The following is a 19,639-nucleotide window of genomic DNA, read 5'->3' on the forward strand; positions in this document are numbered from 1 at the left end:
ATATAAAAATAGCTTTTAAAATGTATGCTGGGGGCTGGAGAAATGGTTTAATGGCTAAGAGATTGAAATGCTTTTGAAGAGAATCCCCAAATACATTTTCAGCACCCAGTTGGGTGGCTCACCTATAACTCTTAACTTCAGGGGCGGGGGCGGGGGGGGGGATTTGATGCCTCTGGACTCCACAAGCACCTGCTGGAACACACATACACATAATTCAAAATAATCAAATAACTTTTAAAGTATGCTAGAGAGGAGATTGCTTATCCAGCTTGGGGCCCCTCTATGTCCCCTGGCCCCAAGCTAGTAAAAGCAGCATGAACCAGCTCCACTTAGCCCTTCGGAGGTGGAGAGACATATGGTGTCCCATGGTATATGCTAGAATAAGGTGAAAAGACTCATGGAAGACGATTGTGCATTGTGGAGGAGAGCTAACTAAAATAAGCCCACCCAAGCCATTGTATCTAACACTGATCTTTTGAGAAAACGATACAAGCAATGGAATCTTGTATTGGGTCTTGCTAAACATTTTTAAACTATCCTCTTAGGAGCAGATTCCTAAGATCATTGGCACTTGCTTAGAATGGTAAGTAGTGGGCCTTTAATAATCATGACCACCCTTTGTAAAATAGTGTAGAGCAGGTGATATATGACTCAGTAGGGTTCCTCCCACCAAGCCTGATGACCTGAATTTCATCCCTGTAAACTACACGGAAAAAAAAAATCAATTTCTGCAAGTCGTCCTCTGTGGTAAGTACACATACATACACACACACACACACACACACACACACACACACACACACACACACGAGACATACTTTTAAAAAGATTTCATTAACATAGATTATATAAAATGTTTTACAAATTTAGAAACATGTATGAAAAACATGAGAGAAAGAACCAAAAGAGCAAGCACGGGAAATTACACGGGGCATAAGGGTCAGGCACACTTGTGAAATTCTTAGAAGCCCTATTGCCTGGTAAAGCGCAGATTGACACCCATGATGATAGATGAGAAATATACTACAGAAGCCTGTGCCTATAAATTGTATTCAAAGTAATGGTTAGCGTTTGACTGAATCAGACATGGTAATACACACCTATAATCCTAACATTTTAGAGGTAGAGGAAGGATTGAGAGTTCAAGGTCATTCTTGGCTACTACATGACTTTTATCTCAGCCTGAGCTATGAGGCCATACCTCAAAAAAGCAAACAACAGTTTGAATGAAGGTACAGTGCATGGGTGGAAAAAATGTTCTCAGAAACTACAGGTTGCTAAACAAAGATCTCAGGGTCATGGGTGGGTTATTGCTTTACAAGTTATTGGCCAGGGAGGTCCCCAAAACAATACATGTCACTACTCTTGGTTGTACAACAGAACTAAACTGTAATGTTTTTTGTTGTTGTTGTTTGTTTTTGTTTTTGTTTTTTTGAAGACAATTCATTCTATGGTTGCAGGAAATTATGCTGACACTGAACTGGAAGCTCCTTACTTGCTGGCTAGCTTTTCATAATGCTGAAAACAGGCAACATGCAGACACAGAACTGACCAACAGATAATAGCAAGAAGACAGCTTATATCAGGGATGAAGATGGTGAGAGAGGAAGAGGGAGGAGGAAGGAGAAAGAAGGAGAAAAAGGGGGACAAGAGGGAGAGGGAAAGGCAGGCAAATAGAAACATACACTCTTGCCATGCTGAGGTGGCGCACACCTTCAATCCCAGCACTCAGGAGGCGGAGGCGGGGCAGAGGCAGAGGCAGAGGCAGAGGCAGAGGCAGAGGCAGGCCGATCTCTCTGGCTTTGAGGCCAGCCTGGTCTACAAAGCGAGTTTCAGGACAGCCAGGGCTGTTAACGGTGTTACACAGAGAAATCCTGCCTTGCAAAACAAAGAACAAAAAAGGAGGTGCAGGGAAGAAGAGGAGGAGAAGAAGAAGAAGAAAAGAAGAGAAAAAAGGAGAAAAGAGGAGGAAGAGGAAGAGGAAGAAACAATCTTTTTGAGTAGGTGGTGCTGGGATGGAACCTATAGTATAGTCAGCAAGTACCCTACCCTTGAGCTCCATCCCCAGCCCTGAGATGTATGTCAAGCTGGAGACCACCTAGAATTACAGTAGAAGGGAAAACAGAAGCATCCAGGCTCTGCAATATACAAGACAGAAACAGAGAACCCAGGAACCCCAGAGAAAGCAGGGAGCCAAATGCCCACACTCAGCAATGGAAAGCCACCGCTCTCACCCCCAGGTTGTCCCAGAAACATCTTTAAATATAGCAAGGTCATACAGTGTGGTGGCTTGCTTGCGTACATGGCTGCTGTCAATTTCTTCCTCTGGGCTGTATCTCCATCCAGAAGGGCCTTGAATTCGTCTAAAGACAGTGGTTCTCAACCTGTGGGTCATGACTCCTTTGACAAACCTCTATCCCTGTTCCCCCCGCCCCCGTGCCCCCAGTATCCCTGTCCCCCCCCAGTATTTTACATCAGTATAGTTATGAAGTACAACAAAAGCAATTTTATGCTTGGGGTCACCACAACAGGAGTTGTATTAAAGGGTTGGAGCATTAAGGAGGTTGAGAAGCACCGCTCAAAGCAGCTCAGGCTACTGTGCTGAAGACTTACGTGCCAGACATGTTTGTGTAGAGATCTTGGCTATACAGACCAGACGTGCCTCACATGACTCTAGCCTTGGTTACTACCTAACAGCAACCCCCTGAGATCCAAGAGGCGCCACATACCCTGGCTATGCAATCCACAGGAATGCAGCACTAAAGCCACCAAACCTTAGTGTTACACAGCCACCAAGCAAGAAAGGCAGCAGTGGCCCTTGTAAAGCTTGTCACACTCTCCCTCACATATCCTCTTCCATTAACAAAAGCGACAGCGACCAGTCATACTTTCCATTCCTTTAATACAATGTTCTGAGAAACCAGGAGCAGGACAGGCAGAGGGTGGGCAAAGTAGTGCTTCTTTAAGAGAGCTGCTCAGTAATTCATCAGTCATCTTCTGGTAACTGGATCTTGCCGGGATCAAAACAGTTGGATTCCATGAGGGGGAGGCCGTTGGCTTCTCGGTATTTCACAAGTCTCTCAGCTTCCCGGCGGGCCCACTCTCCCATCCTAGAAGCAGCAAGAGGTATTGGTCTGATATGAGGGAGCCTCACTAGATATCGGTTCCCCACCTCAGCATCCCATTCTCCCCCTAGGGCAGGGCCAAGATTCTGGCCAGTGAGAGACTCTTCCAGCCTCTCTACCCTTGCCTCTGTCCCTACCCACTCTACTCTCTCGGAAAACCCTTGTACCTGTAATCAGGCAAATAAGCCACAAAGGTGGTACCAAAGACCAGGACGATGGAAAAACCAAAGAAGAAGACAGCTCGCATATTCCAGACGTCCACCACTGGGTCACTGTCATAACCATGAAAGTCTGGGTTCTGAGGAGAAGGAAAAGTCATTGAGGACTTCCTGCTGCTCCACAAAGGTACATGCTGGCATTCCCTGCACGCGCTGGGCTCTAATCTGCCCTCTAACCTCTAACCAATCTCTTATCCGTCACTAAAATCCTTTTCCTAGTCTTAGGATAAATGAAGTTCCTGCCCACCACGGGGCTTTGCTATTTGCTGCCCCTACTGCCCAGAAAGCCCTTCTTCCAAATCGAATCACCGTGGAAGCCATCCCCATATCCTCATCCAAGATTTTGACTTTATTTCCAAATGAATAATTGGCCTCCTCTACTTGTTTGGGAGTACTCACCCTGTCTGCTAAGTTGCACCCTCAGAAAGTGCTATTTATAAAGGTAAAAAAAAAAAAAAGGTTGACTGTTGGCAATATCCTATGGGTCTATTTATTCTATAGCACCAAGCGTAATTAATTAAGGCCCTCAACCAGAGGTTAGTGTTGATGAAGTACTTATATACTAGGCCTTTTCAAATGCATAAGCCTCACACTATTCCAGTAAAGTGGAAACGGCAATAATAAACACCTTCTAATTCCGAGTACTTCTGAAGTGGCAAGAGCCACTCTGCCATTCTGATTCATTTAATCATACAAAGCAGGCCTATTTTTTTTTAAGCTGTCCCATTTCACTTTACAAAGAAACTGAGGCACCAAGAGATTAAACTACTTGCCCAAGGTCATACAAGTGAACAATTTCGAAATCAGAGCTTCTGACTCCAGAGTCTCTGCTGGCCATAAAGCACAGGAATTCAGTTAGTCCTAAATTCAAATATCCGTTTCACTGTTACTAAACAGGCTACATCCTAATATATCCACTACCTACTCAAGTTATGCGGTCTTGGACAAGCAACATATGTATCCGTAGCCACATAATTTTAACAGGTACAGTTTCTACCTCAAAGTCACGCTACATTACAATTTAGATGAGTTAGTAGATAGATACAAAGTATCTAGCACAGATTAGCACGGAGAGTGTCTCCTGAGTTTAGCATAACCGTGATTATGTTTCTAACGCGCTTAAGGGCGCTGCCCACTTAAGCAAAATCCGCTTGGAGTCCTAGACCGAAGATAGCAAAACAAAAAAGGAGGAAAACAAGCTAGGCAAAATTCCTAAAGCTCTGAAGATTTTGTCCTCGGCACCAAGCCTCAGGCCGGAGAACGTCCTCTTCGACACCAGCCTGCGTGTGGCAGATTGGCCCCTGCAGCGTCCCGTTTTCCCCTCCTCCTCACCTTCGCGTATACGTTTTCGTCCTCGGGTTCTGGGTCCTCCTGCCAGAGCATGGTCGGTTCTTTTTGCCGCTTTCTCTCCACAGCGGCCGGGGCAATTACAGCCCTGGAGGATTCCCAGCGAACTCGGGCAGCCGGTAGCCCTCGTACCGCCCCTGCCGCTGAAAGGCAGCGAGCAGGCAAACTTAGCAGCCGGGCCGCCATGACAGTTTGTACCGCCGAGTCTGCAGGGGTGGGGGCTGGGGAGGGGAAAAGGAAATACGAAGTGCGCAGCTGCAGTTGGTCACTGCGAGAATTTTGTCGCTCCGCCCTTACCTCGCTAAATAGATCTCTAGTCTAAGTTTGTTTTTGAGTGTGGCAAGGTGCAGCGTGTTTTTTTATCTCCCAGCCTGTGTTGCCATCGAATCAACTTTACCGTTTCAGGAGGGGAGAAATTTGGTCTTGAGTGATAGGTCTGTTCGTTTCCTTCATAAAAAAAAAAAAAAAAGCAATGACATCTAGACGGACCTGTGGGTAAAGAGGTGGAGCTTCCGCTTGTCTTTCAACTTCAAGGGAGAGCAAGCTTCTGAAAAGCGGGCCTCATAAGGGTAGCCAATAGCTACTCTTTTTCTGGACTCCTGGGCTGTTCTCACAGGGAATGGGGCGGTAGCATATGCTTGCCAATAAGAGAAAGCCAGGGCCAGCCCACAGCGGCCAGCAACCAATCGTCAAAGCCGGCCAGAGCGCGCTCCCTTAGTAGGTGGATGGTGGTCGGAGCGCCGGCTTCCTTCTCGTCGCCATTTTGTGTTGGTGACTGCGGCCGGCTGGGAGGAGGCGGCACTGAGTTTCCTTGGGAGGGCATCGCGTCTCCCCTCCCCCTTCCTTCTCTCTTGCTCCCAGCCTTGGACTTGGCTGTTGCATGCATTGGCTCCCGTTGAACTAGTAGTTCTAGAGGAGGTGGTGGCGGGTGGAGGTGATGCCTGGGAGCCCTCCCTTGACAGCCCGGGCCGAGAAGGTGAGCGCCTTTCCAGGTCGTGGGGACCGAGGTTAGGGAGCGGGGTGTTGATGGTGGCCTATGTACATAGAAGAGGCACAGGGACTGAACTGCACAGTCGGGATTCGCACAGAGCTAAGGGATGCAGGCACAGCCTACACCTGAGATGGGGTGTCGTCCCCCACCCCGGCTTTTTCTTATGAAAGCAAAAGCGCGTGCGCGATTTGGAAACGGGATGGGTACACGAGGGTTGGGGGAAGGGAGGGACAGATGGGAGTGGGGTACTGTGACTTACTGTGTTTGTTCCACCGAACTTTTATCTTTTGGAACGCGCGGGGGGTGTTCTTAGAGCAAGGGTGTGCTGACTGCCCTGTGTTACTTAACTACCCACGGGCAAATACTCCGGCTATGGCCTCTTCATTTATTACTGGAGATGGGGGTGGTGAGCGCGGAGAGAGAAAGTGACTCTGGTTTTTATCCTTGGGGTGCGTATCTGACCTCCAATCCTTATCAGGAAGCTATCTTGTTACTGACCGACCCCGATCTATTTAGTGAGTGCTTGTGGGGCGGGGGGCGGGCGGTGTGCCGCGAATGTATACATGTATGCTTAACTGTGTGTGTATATATATGGCTTTTCTTTCTTTTGGGAGTTGTATCAGCGACACTTGACGTCCAAGTGTTAAAAGGAGAAGCTGCTTGATTGTGTTATGAATATTCCTCTGTGATCTTGGTCCTTGGCTATTTGGGAGGCTCCTCTGTAACTTTGTATCTTATCGGTATAATACTGTTTAACTCACTCTTTTGGCCACTGAGCGTTTTGTATCAGGTTCTCAGCCACTGGGGTTCCTGGTTGTGATTCTTTGCCCACTTGGGAGCAGTTAACTGGTTCCCCGCGGTTTGAGGTAGAAGAGAAAAATAGGTGCCCTGTGGACTTGGAGAAAAGCTGTGGTGGCAACCTAGTGTTGGGCAAGTCCTGTAGCTGCCTAGCAGCTCAAGAGTCAGGGATAATTCTGATCCCTGGTTGGGTCCCATCACTCTCAGGACATGTAATTCTCATGGCAGCCCCCAAAGGTGCACGAAGAACAAGATATTTTGGAACCACTTGGGAAAGGAGCCCCTTTTTTTTTGTCTCTGGAAAGCTTAGCCTTAGATTCCCTGGGGAGAGATCCACCTGGGGACCTGGCTACACATCAGGGCTGAGCCACTTGCTATGTTGTGGACCAGAGCTGTGTTGGCCAGGAGCCCAGAGAGGTGGCAGCTGTCTTGTTGCCAAGTTAGGCCCTCCCCCTCTCACCCCCCAAAAGCCTTTCAAGGTTTCTGACTACCTTTATCAGAGATATAGCTGGCATCTTGTTGGGAGGCTGAAATGATATCTTGACCCATGGGAGGAGTCTAGGAGTCCCATTGTTGTGAAGTCTTTTGTTGTTGTTTTGTCTTTTTGGTGTTTTGCAACTTGTGTTGTGATGCTGGGGATGGGACCCCAGGGCCTTGAACATGCTGGGAGAGTGCGTGTTCTACCATCTCAACTACATCCCCATCCAGTTATCGTGAAGTCCTATTTCTGTGACTAATGGGCCTAATCTAGGCAAGGCTTTCAGCACTTGGCCTCCCCCTCCCAGCAAGCAACCATGGCTTTCATTTGCCTACTAGTCTGAGAATGCAAAGCCTTGTGCACATAGCCAGTGGTCCCACCAAATCTCTGTAAAATGCTCTTTGTTTCATAGATAAAGGCAGTGGAGTCTTGCTTGCCTCATGCTTGTGGGGAAAGGAAGGAGAGAGCCAAGTAGGGGGCCTCTCTTCCTGTATGGATGCACAGGAGCACAAGGAAGTGGGAAACAATGTCTCTGGGCTCAGGACAGTAGAGAGCTTTGACAATGACAGTCACTCAAGGAGGCCCTCTCTGCTCCAATTGCCTTGACCCCTTTCTTCCTTCCATTCTCTGCAGAGTCTCTGCAGGAGGCATCACCCAGGCTGGCAGATCATGGTGGCAGCATTGGGGGTGGCTGGAAAGTGAAACAGAGCCAGCAACTGAGGAGGGGCCCCAGCAGCTCCCAAGGACCCTATCAAGACATGGAGTATGAAAGACGGTGAGTTATCTACTCCCTCCCTTCCCGGTCATTATAGGCAGACCCTGATGTGAGCACTGATCCAGGGATGCTGCTGAGAGGCACTTCTAGGCAGAAGACATAACACAGCAATGGAGTGCTCTCTTTTCCACACATGTGTATGGATGTTCTGAGAACGCAGAGGTGAATGAGACATTCATTGTAGGTCTCCCCTGTAAGAAACTGTCTTGCGATGTATGGTCTTACAAGGAAGACCACTTAGTTTACCAAACAACCTGATGAGTAGTACCATGACTGGATGTGTGGGTGGGTTTGCTGTCAGTATGGATGTGAAGGCCAGAGTAGCTGCCTCAGTGGATTTCCGCCTTATTTTTTTTAGAGACTGGATCTTTCATTGAGTTTAGAGCTCATACTTAGCTATCCTGGCTGGCCAGCGAGACTGAAGGAGCCTCTTTCATCTGCCTCCTTCCTCAGCACTGGGATTACAGGCATGTGCCACATCCGGCCTTTTTGTATGGGTGCTGCATGATCAAGCTTAGGCCCTCACACTTAAACCACAAGCAGTTTACTGCTAGAGCCATCTTCCAGGCCTGGGAGGATGGAGTTCGTTTTTGTCTTGAGACACTTTCCCTTTATAGTTCATAATGGCAAACTTTCTAGAGCTTTAGCTTCCTAAGAGCTCGGGTGATAGGTATGTACCACTATACCCAGATCATACAGGATGCCTTATTTTTGTTTTGAGATGGGTCTTGTTCGTTGTCTAAGCTGGTCCCAAAATCCTGGGCTCAAATGATGCTCCTACTTCATCTTCCTAAGTAGCTGGGAATACAGATTGTGACATGTCACTGGGCTTATAAAGTTTTGTTTGCTCTTTAGCTCTAATACCAAATAAACATTTGCCATATTTGGTAAAATTTAGAGATTTTAGGTGTAAGTACAAGATCCTTTGCACTTTGGTACATTACTGCCCCAGGTGATTCTGAAACAAATGACCTATCCACCATATTTTAAGAGAGGCCAGGAAGGCAAACCAAACTCTCACAGAAAAGTCTGCTTAATGGATTTGCTGGGCCGGGCAGTGGTGGTGCACGCCTTTAATCCCAGCACTCGGGAGGCAGAGGCAAGTGGATCACTGTGAATTCAAGGCCAGCCTGGTCTACAAAGTGAGTCTAGGACAGCCAAGGCCACACAGAGAAACCCTGTCTCAAAAAACAAAACAAAACAAAACAAAAATAAAACAATAGATTTGCTGGACATGGTGGTGTGTGCCTCTAATTTTAGTGCTTGGGAGGTGTTCAAAGCCATCTCGCGCTGCTTGAGACAGCTCCTGCTCCTGCTGTTAGGAGTCCCATATGAAAACTTAGCTACACAACTCTTATATATGCCTGGTGGTTCAGTCTTTGTGGGTTTCTTTTAGTTTTTAAATTACCCAGAATGCAGAGGGGTTTAAATGAATGATGCTTTCCAATTCCACACGTTTTATCATAAATCAGTCATCACAAGGCCTCCTCTTACTGTGTTTTATTTTTTCCATTTATTCCCAATTCCCACCTCTGTAGGCAGCAGCTCTGTTGTACTTAATATGTATCCTTCTAAAATAGGTAGTGTGTCTCAAGTGTCTGTTTTCAGTTCTCATAAACAACATAGTGCTACAGTCTTTTGTTTTCTGGACTCCGTATTACTCAACATTGTATATTTTAGCTGTCTCTGTTGTCATTTGTATATTAATGTTTTATCTCTAACTGCTGCCAAGGACAACATCGAGTATGTATGTCTTAACTACCTGTTCTTAACAAATCCTTTCTTCTTCTTCTCCTTCTTCTTCTTCTTCTTCTTCTTCTCCTCCTCCTCCTCCTCCTCCTCCCCCTCCCCTTCTTCCTCCTCTTCTTTTTTCTTCCTTCTTCCTCCTTTCTTCTTTCTTCTTCTGCTGCTTCTTCCTTCTTTTTTCTTTTTCCTCCTCCCCCCCCTCCTCCTCCTCCTCCTCCTCCTCCTTTTGAGACAGCATCTCAAAGCTCTCACTGTCACGGAACTTGTTGTGTGGACCAGGGTGGCCTCAAACTCAAAGAAATCTACCTCCCCAGTGCTGAGGTTAAAGGCATGTCTCTCCACAGCCAGCCCCTGCAATAGTTGTGTTTTCAGAATCTTTTCTTTTCCTATTTCAGATCACAAAGAGTTTCACTAGATATAAAAAAAAAAACTTTTGCATTCACATCTTTAGTTCATTTAGAATCCAGTTTTGAATCTGGTGTAAGGTAGGTTTTTTTGTTGTTGTTGTTTCCTTCATATAGTGGGCAATTTGCTGAGTACCATCTCCTAAATATTTCTTGCACAAATTCCATCCATCTTGAGTAATCTAGGTTGTTCTATTTATGTCTTTACTTATTCTTGTACAATAACCTTTTGTTTTCAATACTATGGTTAGCGTCTTAATAGCTCTGTGATAGTTCTTATTTTTTAAAGTTGATTTAACCACTTATAGAGTTTTATTACATGGACAAACGAGTCAAAGAGCTGAGTGGTAGAGCGTGTGCTTCATGTGTATGCGGCCCTAGGTTTCATCTTCAACATTCCAAAAACAAAAAAGAATCAAGTCTCTCAAGACGGGACTTTTGATTAAGATTACATTAAATTTCTGTATTTGGTGAGGGGAAATTGTCATCTTTGTAAGTAGCCACCTTTCCCAAGAACTATAATGAAGCATACTTTTTAAATTTTTTATTTATAATTTATTATGTATACAATGTTTTGCCTGCGTGTACCCCTGCAGGCCAGAAGAGGGAGCCAGATCTCATTATAGATGGTTGTGACCCACCATGTAGTTGCGGGGAATTGAACTCAGGACCTCTGGAAGAGCAGTCAGTGGGTGCTCTTAACCTCTGAACCATCTCTCCAGCCCCATGAAGTGTACATTTTTTTTTTTTGAAACAGGATTTCTCTGTGTAACAGCTCTGGCTATCCCAGAACTCGCTCTGTAGACCAGACTGGCCTCGAATTCACAGAGATCCACCTGCCTCTGTCTCCCAAGTGCTGGGATTAAAGGCATGCACCATCACTTCTTGGCTACAAAGTGTACTTTTATTTATTTAGTTAGTTTTTTGAGACAGGGTTTCTCTGTGTAGCCTTGGCTGTCCTAGACTCGCTTTGTAGACCAGGCTGGATTTGAACTCACAGCGATCTGCCTGTCACTGCCTCCCGAGCGCTGGAATTAAAGGCATGCGCCACCACGCCCGGCTGAAGCGCACTTGTCTAAATGGCATAAAAATATGCCTGTTTGTTTTAAGTAATATCCTAACTCTGTTAAAGTGCAATCCCTAGGAAACTGGAGAGATAACTTAGCTTTTAAGAACACTCGCTGCTCTTTTAGAGGACAAGAGTTAAGTTCCCAGCATCCATGTCCAGTAATTGCCCTTCACCTCTGAGCCAGCTCTCCAACCCTAGTGTATTTTATTTTTATTAATATGTATGTATATGTGTGTGAGTGTTTATGAGTGTACCCACGTAAGGCTATGTGTATAGATGTGTGGGGCTGTGCACATACATATATGTGTACACATATGTGTAGGTCAAGAGAATAATAGCCTTGAGTACCACACTTTGAGCACCTTCCACCTTCTGTTTGAGATAGGGTCTCTCATTGACCAGGAACTTCACCAAACAAGCTAGCTTAGCTGGCCGTTGGGCTCCAGGGACCTACCTTTAAGCTTGCCATCACTGGAAAAGCACAAGCTCCTACATCTGAATTTTTTAAATATTTATTTAATTTTAATTTGTATACGTTGGTGTGGGGGTGTCAGATCTTGGAGTTACAGACAGTTGTGAGCTGCCATGTGGGTGCTGGGAATCGAACCCGGGTCCTTTAGAAGAGCAGGCAGTGCTCTTAACCACTGAGCCATCTCTCCAGCCCCCTGATTTTTTTTTAAAAATCTGAGTTCTGGAGATCTGAACTCAGGTCCTTATGCTTTAAAGGCAAGCGCATTACTGACAGATCCATCTTTTCAGCTATATACACATGGCTTTTTTGCTGTTGTTGTTTTTGTTTATTGAGACAAGGTTTCTCGGTGTAACAGCCTTTGCTGTCCTAGACTCACTCTGTAGACCAGGCTGGCCTCGAACTCTCAGAGATCCGCCTGCCTCTGCCTCCTGAGTGCTGGGATTAAAGGCGGGCGTGTGTCCGCACAACTGTATGCCACCACAACCGGCTCACACATGGAATTTTTATAATTAAGGATATTAGGTGTGGTTGCACTTGGGCTGTACTATCTCTTGGGAAATGGAAGCAGATAATTAGGAGTTCAATTTACCCTTTACTCCAGGCCTGTGAAGATCCTGCCTGGGGGCTGACTTCTGGTGTGACTCTCAGAGACCCACCTGCCTCTGCCTCCTGAGTGCTGGGATTACAGGCGTGTGTCCGCACAACTGTATGCCACCACAACCGGCTCACACATGGAATTTTTATAATTAAGGATATTAGGTGTGGTTGCACCTGGACTGCTATCTCTAGGGAGATGGAAGCGGATAATTAGGAGTTCAATTTACCCTTTACTCCAGGCCTGTGAAGATCCTGCCTGGGGGCTGACTTCTGGTGTGACTCAGAGGTAGAATATATGCCCTTGGCTGGCCTGGAACTCAGTATGTAGGCCACCCTGGCCTTCGACACACAAGGATCTGCCTGCCTTTGTTTTTCAAGTACTGGGATTAAAGATGTATCCCACCCCTGGCCAGTCAAATTTTCTCTCTTAAGTATGATATATACAGGGGTTTTTAACATACAGCTTTTCGCAAGTCAGAGAAATTCTCTGAGCTTGATGTGATGAATCCTGTTATCCCACTGTCTGGAAGCTGAAGCAGGAAGCTCCTGAATTTGAGCCCTGTTTAGGCTATGTTTTGAGACCAGTCTAAAGAAAACCAGCTAAGCAGACTCGTAGTGCATTGAGCTAATATGTATTTTTAGTCTCCTTTAATCTGAAATATTCAGTGTTTGACTTTCATATTTTTGATATTTATTAGCATATATTTATGTAACAGTGGGCTTCATTATACTTTCCTATCGTATATTCACTCCTGTCTTGCCCCCCTCCTTCTCTACGCGTGTCCTTTCCCAACTATCCTCTCTTCTATTTTCACATATATTTTTAAAACTACATTTTTATTTAGGGGCATCTGTATGTGGAGGTCAGAGGACAACTTGTGAGACTCAGTTCTTTTCTTGGCAGTAAGTGCCTTGACCCACTGAGCCATCTTGTGCCCCTGTCCCCAGTACTTTTAATTAGTGTTTTTTTTTTTTACAGGAGCATTGGCACTTTACCAGTGACTATACTACTGGGAAAAAAATGTCTCTCCCTTCATCAACTATTAACTGTCTATAAACCTTCATAGAGGGATGGGGCCCTGTGAGTACCTTCTGTTTCTGTGACAGGGTGTGATGGTCCTTGTTGTAAAGCGATGTTGCTCAGGTGATCACACCTGTGAATTCAAAAATGCAACAGCCATGTCATACCCAGCTCTCCACCCCTAACACACACCTTCCTTTAGGTTTCTGGTTTTTTGTTTTTTAAAACAGGGTCTCTCTCTCTCTCTCTCTCTCTCTCTCTCTCTCTCTCTCTCTCTCTCTCTCTCTCTCTTTCTCTTTCTTTCTTTATAATTCTGCCTGTTCTGTAACTCACAGAGATCCACCCACCTCTGCCTGCTGAATACTGAGAATAAAGGCACTTTCTATCTTTTGTTAGAAAGAATGAAAATCCCACAATGTTCAGTTTTACCAATGAAGACTCAGGAGCCACATGCTGTAGTGAAAAACCTGCTAGCTCAGAGAGGTAGAGAACGCACCCAGCCGACTTTCCTACTCAGCTCTGTCCCAGATGAAAAAAGCCAAAAAGGCTTTTCTCTCAAAGTCCTTCCTTTCAGATTAATCCCTGTCAGCTGGTTTCTTGCTCTGCCTTTTGACTTTATTAACTTTATTTAGCTCTTGTTTACAGAGAACTCTTGGATTAAAGTGTGTGCTAGTCCTTCCTGAGCCACTCTACAACTAGAAACAGGTTTTTACAGTTCACCATCTCAGGGTTCACAGTGGGATCAAATACCCTGCAACACTACCTAACTGGGTTTGTATCGATTTCTAAAACTGCTAGATTTGGGGGCCAAGTAAAAGGTTCAACAAGGTAAAACGCTTGCTGCACAAACCTGGAGACCTGAGTTAAATTCCCTTGAACCCACATAAAGCTTGAAGGACAGAACAGATTCAATAAAGTTTTGTCTACACACATACATTATGCACACATATGTATAATAATTTTACTTAAAACCCCTGCTAGGTTTTTTTTTTATTCTTAAGAAAATTATTGTGTGTATTCATTGTTCATCGTACTGTCACATGAGGACATTTTAATACAGGCTTCTTTCTTGTTAAATACATACACAATTTTATGTATCCATATAAAATATAGGAACCAAAGGGAAAGCATGATGTCTGTCATTCTTGGATTGGCTTGATTCATGATCACTGTGCGTTCGAGGCCAGCCTGGTCTACAAAGTGAGTCCAGGACAGCCAAGGCTACCCAGAGAAACCCAGTCTTGAAAAACCAAAAAAAAAAAAAAAAATCTAACTTCATTCTTTGTTGCCGGGAAAAATGTCATTATGTTTATATAGCACAATTTCCTTACCCATTCCTTTGCTGTTTGCTGTTGGACACCTAGGTTGGTTTTATAATTTAGCTGTTGTGATTAGTCTGCAGTAAACATTGAGGTGTAAGTGTCTCTGTGATTTGTTGGCTTGGAGTCCTTCGGGGAAGTATGCAGCAGTGGTAAAGCTGGATCATATGGCAGATCTATTTTTAGTTTTGTGAGGAGCCCCCACACAGACTACTTTACATTCCTAGCCACAGTCTACAAAGGCTCCCAGTTGGCCTCATCCTCACCAGCACTGTTGCTTTAACACTGCTAAGTTTAGTTAGTAATTGTACCAGTCTGTTTATTTGCATCTGTGTTGTGTACTTCTGGCATTGGTTCAAGGTAGCCTCACTGAATAAAGCAGGCAGCTTTTTGCTGTTTTTGAAGACACTTGTATAAAAGTTACTGTTGTGGTAGTGTGTGCTTTTAATCCCAGCACTCAGGAGGCAGAGGCAGGCGGATCACTATGAGTTCGAAGCCAGCCTGGTGTACAGAGCGAGTCCAAGACAGCCAAGGCTACACAGAGAAACCCTGTCTTGAAAAACAAAACAACAAAAGTCATTCTTTCCTTAAAACTTAGTGGAACTTAATCTTTAAAAGCATCTGGGCCTTGGTTGTTTTTGTAGTTCTGGGGTGAGAACCTAGAGTGCTACCACTGGCCTTCGGTGCGTGTTGACGTATGTACGTGTCCATTTTTATGTACAGGTACCTATGTGTGCATATATAAGCCAGAGGTCAACTTTGAACATTGCTCCTCAGGAACCTTGTGTTTGTTCTTAATTTTAGTGTATGCGTGTGTGTCCACATGTGCCATGACACACAGGTGGCGGTCCAGAGGACAACTTACAGGACTAAATTCTCTCCTTCCATTTAGGTTCCGGAGATTGAACTTAGGTCATCAGGCTTGGTGGCAGGTGCCTTTGCCTATAGAGCCACTACCTCTCCGGCCTTACCTTTTTTTGTCGTTTGTTGTTGTGAAGCAGGGCCTCTCTCACCCAGCTCTGGCTGACTTGGAACTCGCTATGTAGACGCGGTTAGCCTTAACTCACAGATCTGCCTGCCTTTGCCATCACAGCCCTCCGATGGCAGTGAAACCTAGAGATCCTTCTATATCTGCCTCACGTGTGGTGCTTGGCTTCTTATATGGGTGCTGGACATCAAACACAGGTCCTTATGCTTATTCAGCAAGCACTTTACTGACTAAGCTGTTTCCTTGAGTGTATACACACACACACACACACACACACACACACCATAGGCATGCACCGTGCCCAGATGAAAATTTGTTTTTCTAATATTTTACTATGAAATTTCAAGCATATGCCAAGTTGAGTGTGGCTAAATGGCAGTTGACACACTCATCACATCCCTATTTCCATGCTCTATTTTTTAAAAACATGTTGGCTATTTTTAACTTTTACAAAGTCATACAGATATATTGGGGTTTGTTGTATTTTTTTGTTTTACAACTTCTGCGTTTGGTTTCTTTCTTTCTTTTTCTTTCTTTCTTTCTTTCTTTCTTTCTTTCTTTCTTTCTTTCTTTCTTTCTTTCTTTCTTTAAAAAACAATTAGTGGCCAGGCATGATGGCACATGCCTTTGATCCCAGTACTCTGGAGGCAGAGGTAGGTGGATCTCTGTGAGTTCAAGGCCAGCATGGTCTACAAAGAGAGTCCAGACCAACCAAGGTTACACAGAGAAACCCTGTCTCCAAAAACTAAACTAAACCAAAAAAACCCAATTAAGGTATATGAGTATTTTACTTGGATACATGTCTGTGAACCATGTACGTGCCTGAGACCTGCAGAGGCCAGAAGTGGTGGGCATCAGATCCCTGGAATTTGAGTTACACATGGATATAACCCTCCGTGTAGTACGGGAAATCGATCCTAGCTCCTCTGGAAGGGCAGCAAGTGCTCTTATCTGCTCAGCCATCTCTTTTGCCCTAAAAGATTTGGTCTTTTTGCTGAGGGAGACTTCATTTTATTGTTGTTTCCTTGTTTCTATTTTTGAGACAGTTTCTCTGCATAGCCTTCACTGTCCTGGCTGGCACTCTGGCTGTCCTGGTTTTTATACAGACCAGACTGAACTCATCTACAGAGATCTACCTGCCTCTGTCTCCCAAGTGCTGGGATTAAAGGAGTACACTGACAGAATCTTATTATGTAATCCAAACTGAGCTCAAACTCATGATCCTTGTTTCAGCCTTTCCAAAGTATGCAGACATCCCCAGAAGTGGGATGGGCATACCTCTAATTCTAGCACTTTGGAGACTGAGGTCAGAAATTCAAATGTAGCCTGGGTTACATGAGATTCTTATCTTAGAAAAAATTTTAAATAACCAAAAAGACTGATTGTAACTTGATGATAGCAGAGAGCTATTAATACTATTATTTATTGACTAGTCAATTGCCTTGTTGATATGAAACATAACTTTTTATACTAAATCTCTCTCTCTCCCCCTCTCCGTGTGTGTGTGTGTGTGTGTGTGTGTGTGTGTGTGTGTGTGTGTGTGTGTGTGTGTGTGTGTGTGTGTGTGTGGTATGTGTTATCATACATTGGACTTTTTGTTGTTTTCTGAGCCTTGGCTGTTTTGGAACTTGCTCTGTAGACCATGCTGGCCTTGAACTCAATGCTCTGCCTTTCTCTGCCTCCTTGAGTGCTGCGATTAAATGTGTGCTCCACCACTGCCTGGCAAACACTGGACTTTTAAATTTTTTTCTATGTTAAAAATGTTCTGGCTTGGGACTAGCTATGGAACTCTTGGCAGTTGATGGCTTTTTGGGAAAGTAGAGTCTGTTTTCCAGAAATGTATGGCCTCTGATAATTTATCTACTCTCCAGTAGATGGTCCCACATCTACAAGGATATAGGCAATACAAACTGGAATCTGTGGGATATCTATTAAAAAAGAAAGAGGATGTGAAATTGGGAGGGGTAGACTGGATCTGGGAGGAGTTAAGGAGAAGTAGAGGGTGTCTATGATCAAAATACATCGTATGTCTGTATGAAGTTATCAAAGCCTACAAAGTATTATATTAACAAAGGGCTGTGTCACAGATCTTCCCTATAGAACCATTCCAAGGCCTGGCATGATGGCATCTAACCTTTAATTCCAGCACTTAGGAGAGGTCAGCCTAGTCTGCCTAGTGAGTTCCAGGTCAGTCAGGGCTGCATAGTATGACTCTGTCTGGAAAAGAAGGAGAGGGAAGAAACAAACATTCTAAGTAAGATAGATAGATTCATAGATGTTTCTTCTCACCAGGAAACAGCTTGATTCCTCTCCTGAGTGTGGGTTGGTTCTAATGACTTTCATCTAAACTAAATAAATGGTAGGGCATGGAAAAGGGAAAAATAGAAAATTCTCTTTGAGATAGGGTCTCTAGCTCAGGTTGGCTTCCAACTCCCTATGTAGCCAAGGATGATCTTGAACTTCTAATCCTCTGCCTCTCCCTCCCCCTTTCTCAGGGGGCAGAGGGCACACGGGGGTCCTTTTATCTTTGAACTTTCCTGTACATGAAAAAAAATTTTTTTCAAGTTAAGTTTGACTTTATCAAGATTAGAGACTTTCAGATCAGTGGGCCCTCTGAAGGTGAAAAGACACCCCAGAGAATGGGAGCACGTATCTATAGATCATGTATCTGGTAGGGGATTCCTATCTACAACATGTGAAGAGCTTTTATAGCAAGAAAATAAAACATCCCAACTCAGAAGTGGGAAGGTCTGTGTCCTCAGACCTTCTGTTATTAAATTCCCCAGGCTGGCCCTGAATTTGTTTGTTTGTTTGGTTGGTTTGGTTTTATTGTTTTTGTTTTTTGGAGACAGGGTCTCTTTGTGTTAGCCTGGGCTGTCCTGGATTCACTTTGTAGACCAGGTTGGTCTTGAACTCACAGCAATCCTCCAGCCTCTGCCTCCTGAGTGCTGGGATTAAAGGTGTGCGTCGCCCGCCGCCACCACCACCACCACCACTGCCCGGGAGGCCTTGAATTTGTGATCCTCCTGTCTCAGCTTCCTTGAGTGCTGTGATTACACATGTGAATCACTGTGCTATGTTTCCTTTCTACTTTTGTATTTATTTACTTCTTTGGAATTTTTATTTGAGTCTTGATCTCTCTCTACAGCTTCAAATGGCTTCAACAGTTCCATCTTTCTGCCTCAGCCTCCTGGGTCCTGAGATTCCAGCATGTACCACCACTCCCACTTTGTTTGCTTGCACTAGTTCTGTTTTCTTTATTTTCGGTACAGGGCCAAGGCCCTTATACAAGCTAGTCACCGTAGAGCTACACTTCTAGCCCTTATACAAGCTAGTCACCATAGAGCTACACTTCTAGCTCTTTGTCCTGGACTCGCTTTGTAGACCAGGCTGGCCTCTAACTCACAGCGATCCACCTGCCTCTGCCTCCCGAGTGCTGGGACTAAAGGCGTGCACCACCACGCCCAGCTAAGTATTTTATTTTTATATAGTTCAATTTGATCTTTGTTCTGTGCTTTGGGATTTGGGTTATTAATTTTTCCCATTTATGGATATAGGGCTAAGGGTTTTGCTTAGTGGGTGAAGCATATAAAAGATTATGAAGAATTACTTTTTTTTACTAATTTCCTTTTTTCTTCTTCTGATTTGAAGCCAGGGCTTTGTGCATAGCTCCATGGTACATGCTCTACCATGGAGTGCTATCTCCAGCCATTTGTTTGTTACTCAGTGTGAGCATAGTAGTCAGAGGACAACTTTCTGGAGCTGGTTCTGTCCCTCCTCCTTCATGTAGGTTCTCGAAATCAAACTCAGATTGTCAGGCTTGCACTGTTGGCCAGTAAGCACCTTCACCTGCTAAGCCATCTTTTCCAGTCCCTACTCCACCCCACCTCCTTGATTTCGTTTTTTGTTTTTGTTTTTCAGCATAGCACATGCTGACATCACAATTAGGATCCTCTTGCCTTAACCTCCTGAGGGATAGAATTGTAGGTGTGTGATACTAACCCCAGGCCTTGAACTTTTCCTGTTATGGTTTAATTTCTTCCATTTATTTTCATTTGTTTGGTTTTTTTTTCCCCTTTCTTTTTCTTTTTTCTTATTGTTTTTCAATAAGAAAGGTTTCTCTGTGTAGCCCTGGCTGTCCTGGACTTGCCTTGTAGACCAGGCTGGCCTCGAACTCAAACTCTGCTTCTGCCTCTCTGAGTGCTGGGATTAAAGGCATGCGCTGCCGTGCCCAGCTTTCAATTACATTTTTAATCTGAAGCTGGCATGGTGGCCCGTGCCTGTAATCCCA

General features: G+C 44.7%; 2 protein-coding genes across 2 annotated transcripts in view; one reads left to right on the forward strand and one right to left on the reverse strand.

The window, feature by feature from the left end:
• Positions 1-2,885: 2,885 nt before the first annotated feature.
• NDUFB11 (NADH:ubiquinone oxidoreductase subunit B11) lies at positions 2,886-5,147 on the reverse strand. Its single transcript, XM_084790042.1, has 3 exons — positions 4,676-5,147; positions 3,293-3,423; positions 2,886-3,110 (listed from the first exon to the last, which is right to left on the reverse strand). Exons 1-3 carry the CDS (start codon positions 4,874-4,876, stop codon positions 2,987-2,989), a joined length of 456 nt encoding a protein of 151 aa, XP_084646168.1. The 5' UTR covers positions 4,877-5,147; the 3' UTR covers positions 2,886-2,986.
• Positions 5,148-5,202: 55 nt separating this feature from the next.
• Positions 5,203-19,639, forward strand: part of RBM10 (RNA binding motif protein 10) — a 33,479-nt gene continuing 19,042 nt past the window's right edge. Inside the window, 3 exon segments of the mRNA XM_084790037.1 lie at positions 5,203-5,537; positions 5,539-5,666; positions 7,591-7,732. Coding sequence (XP_084646163.1) covers positions 5,416-5,537; positions 5,539-5,666; positions 7,591-7,732 — 392 coding nt within the window. The 5' untranslated portion in view covers positions 5,203-5,415.

This window comes from Acomys minous, assembly GCF_964271855.1.
Source record: "Acomys minous genome assembly, chromosome: 7".
NCBI classification, from domain to species: Eukaryota; Metazoa; Chordata; class Mammalia; order Rodentia; family Muridae; genus Acomys; species Acomys minous.

What these genes read in the sequence shown, in the direction of transcription:
- NDUFB11 (XM_084790042.1), bottom strand. Translation starts at nt 4,876, where the DNA reads ATGGCGGCCCGGCTGCTAAGTTTGCCTGCTCGCTGCCTTTCAGCGGCA. An exon ending in ACGAAAACGTATACGCGAAG is followed by an intron (nt 3,424 to 4,675) that starts GTGAGGAGGAGG and finishes CCTTCTCCTCAG; the next exon opens with AACCCAGACTTTCATGGTTA. An exon ending in GCTTATTTGCCTGATTACAG is followed by an intron (nt 3,111 to 3,292) that starts GTACAAGGGTTT and finishes TGCTGCTTCTAG; the next exon opens with GATGGGAGAGTGGGCCCGCC.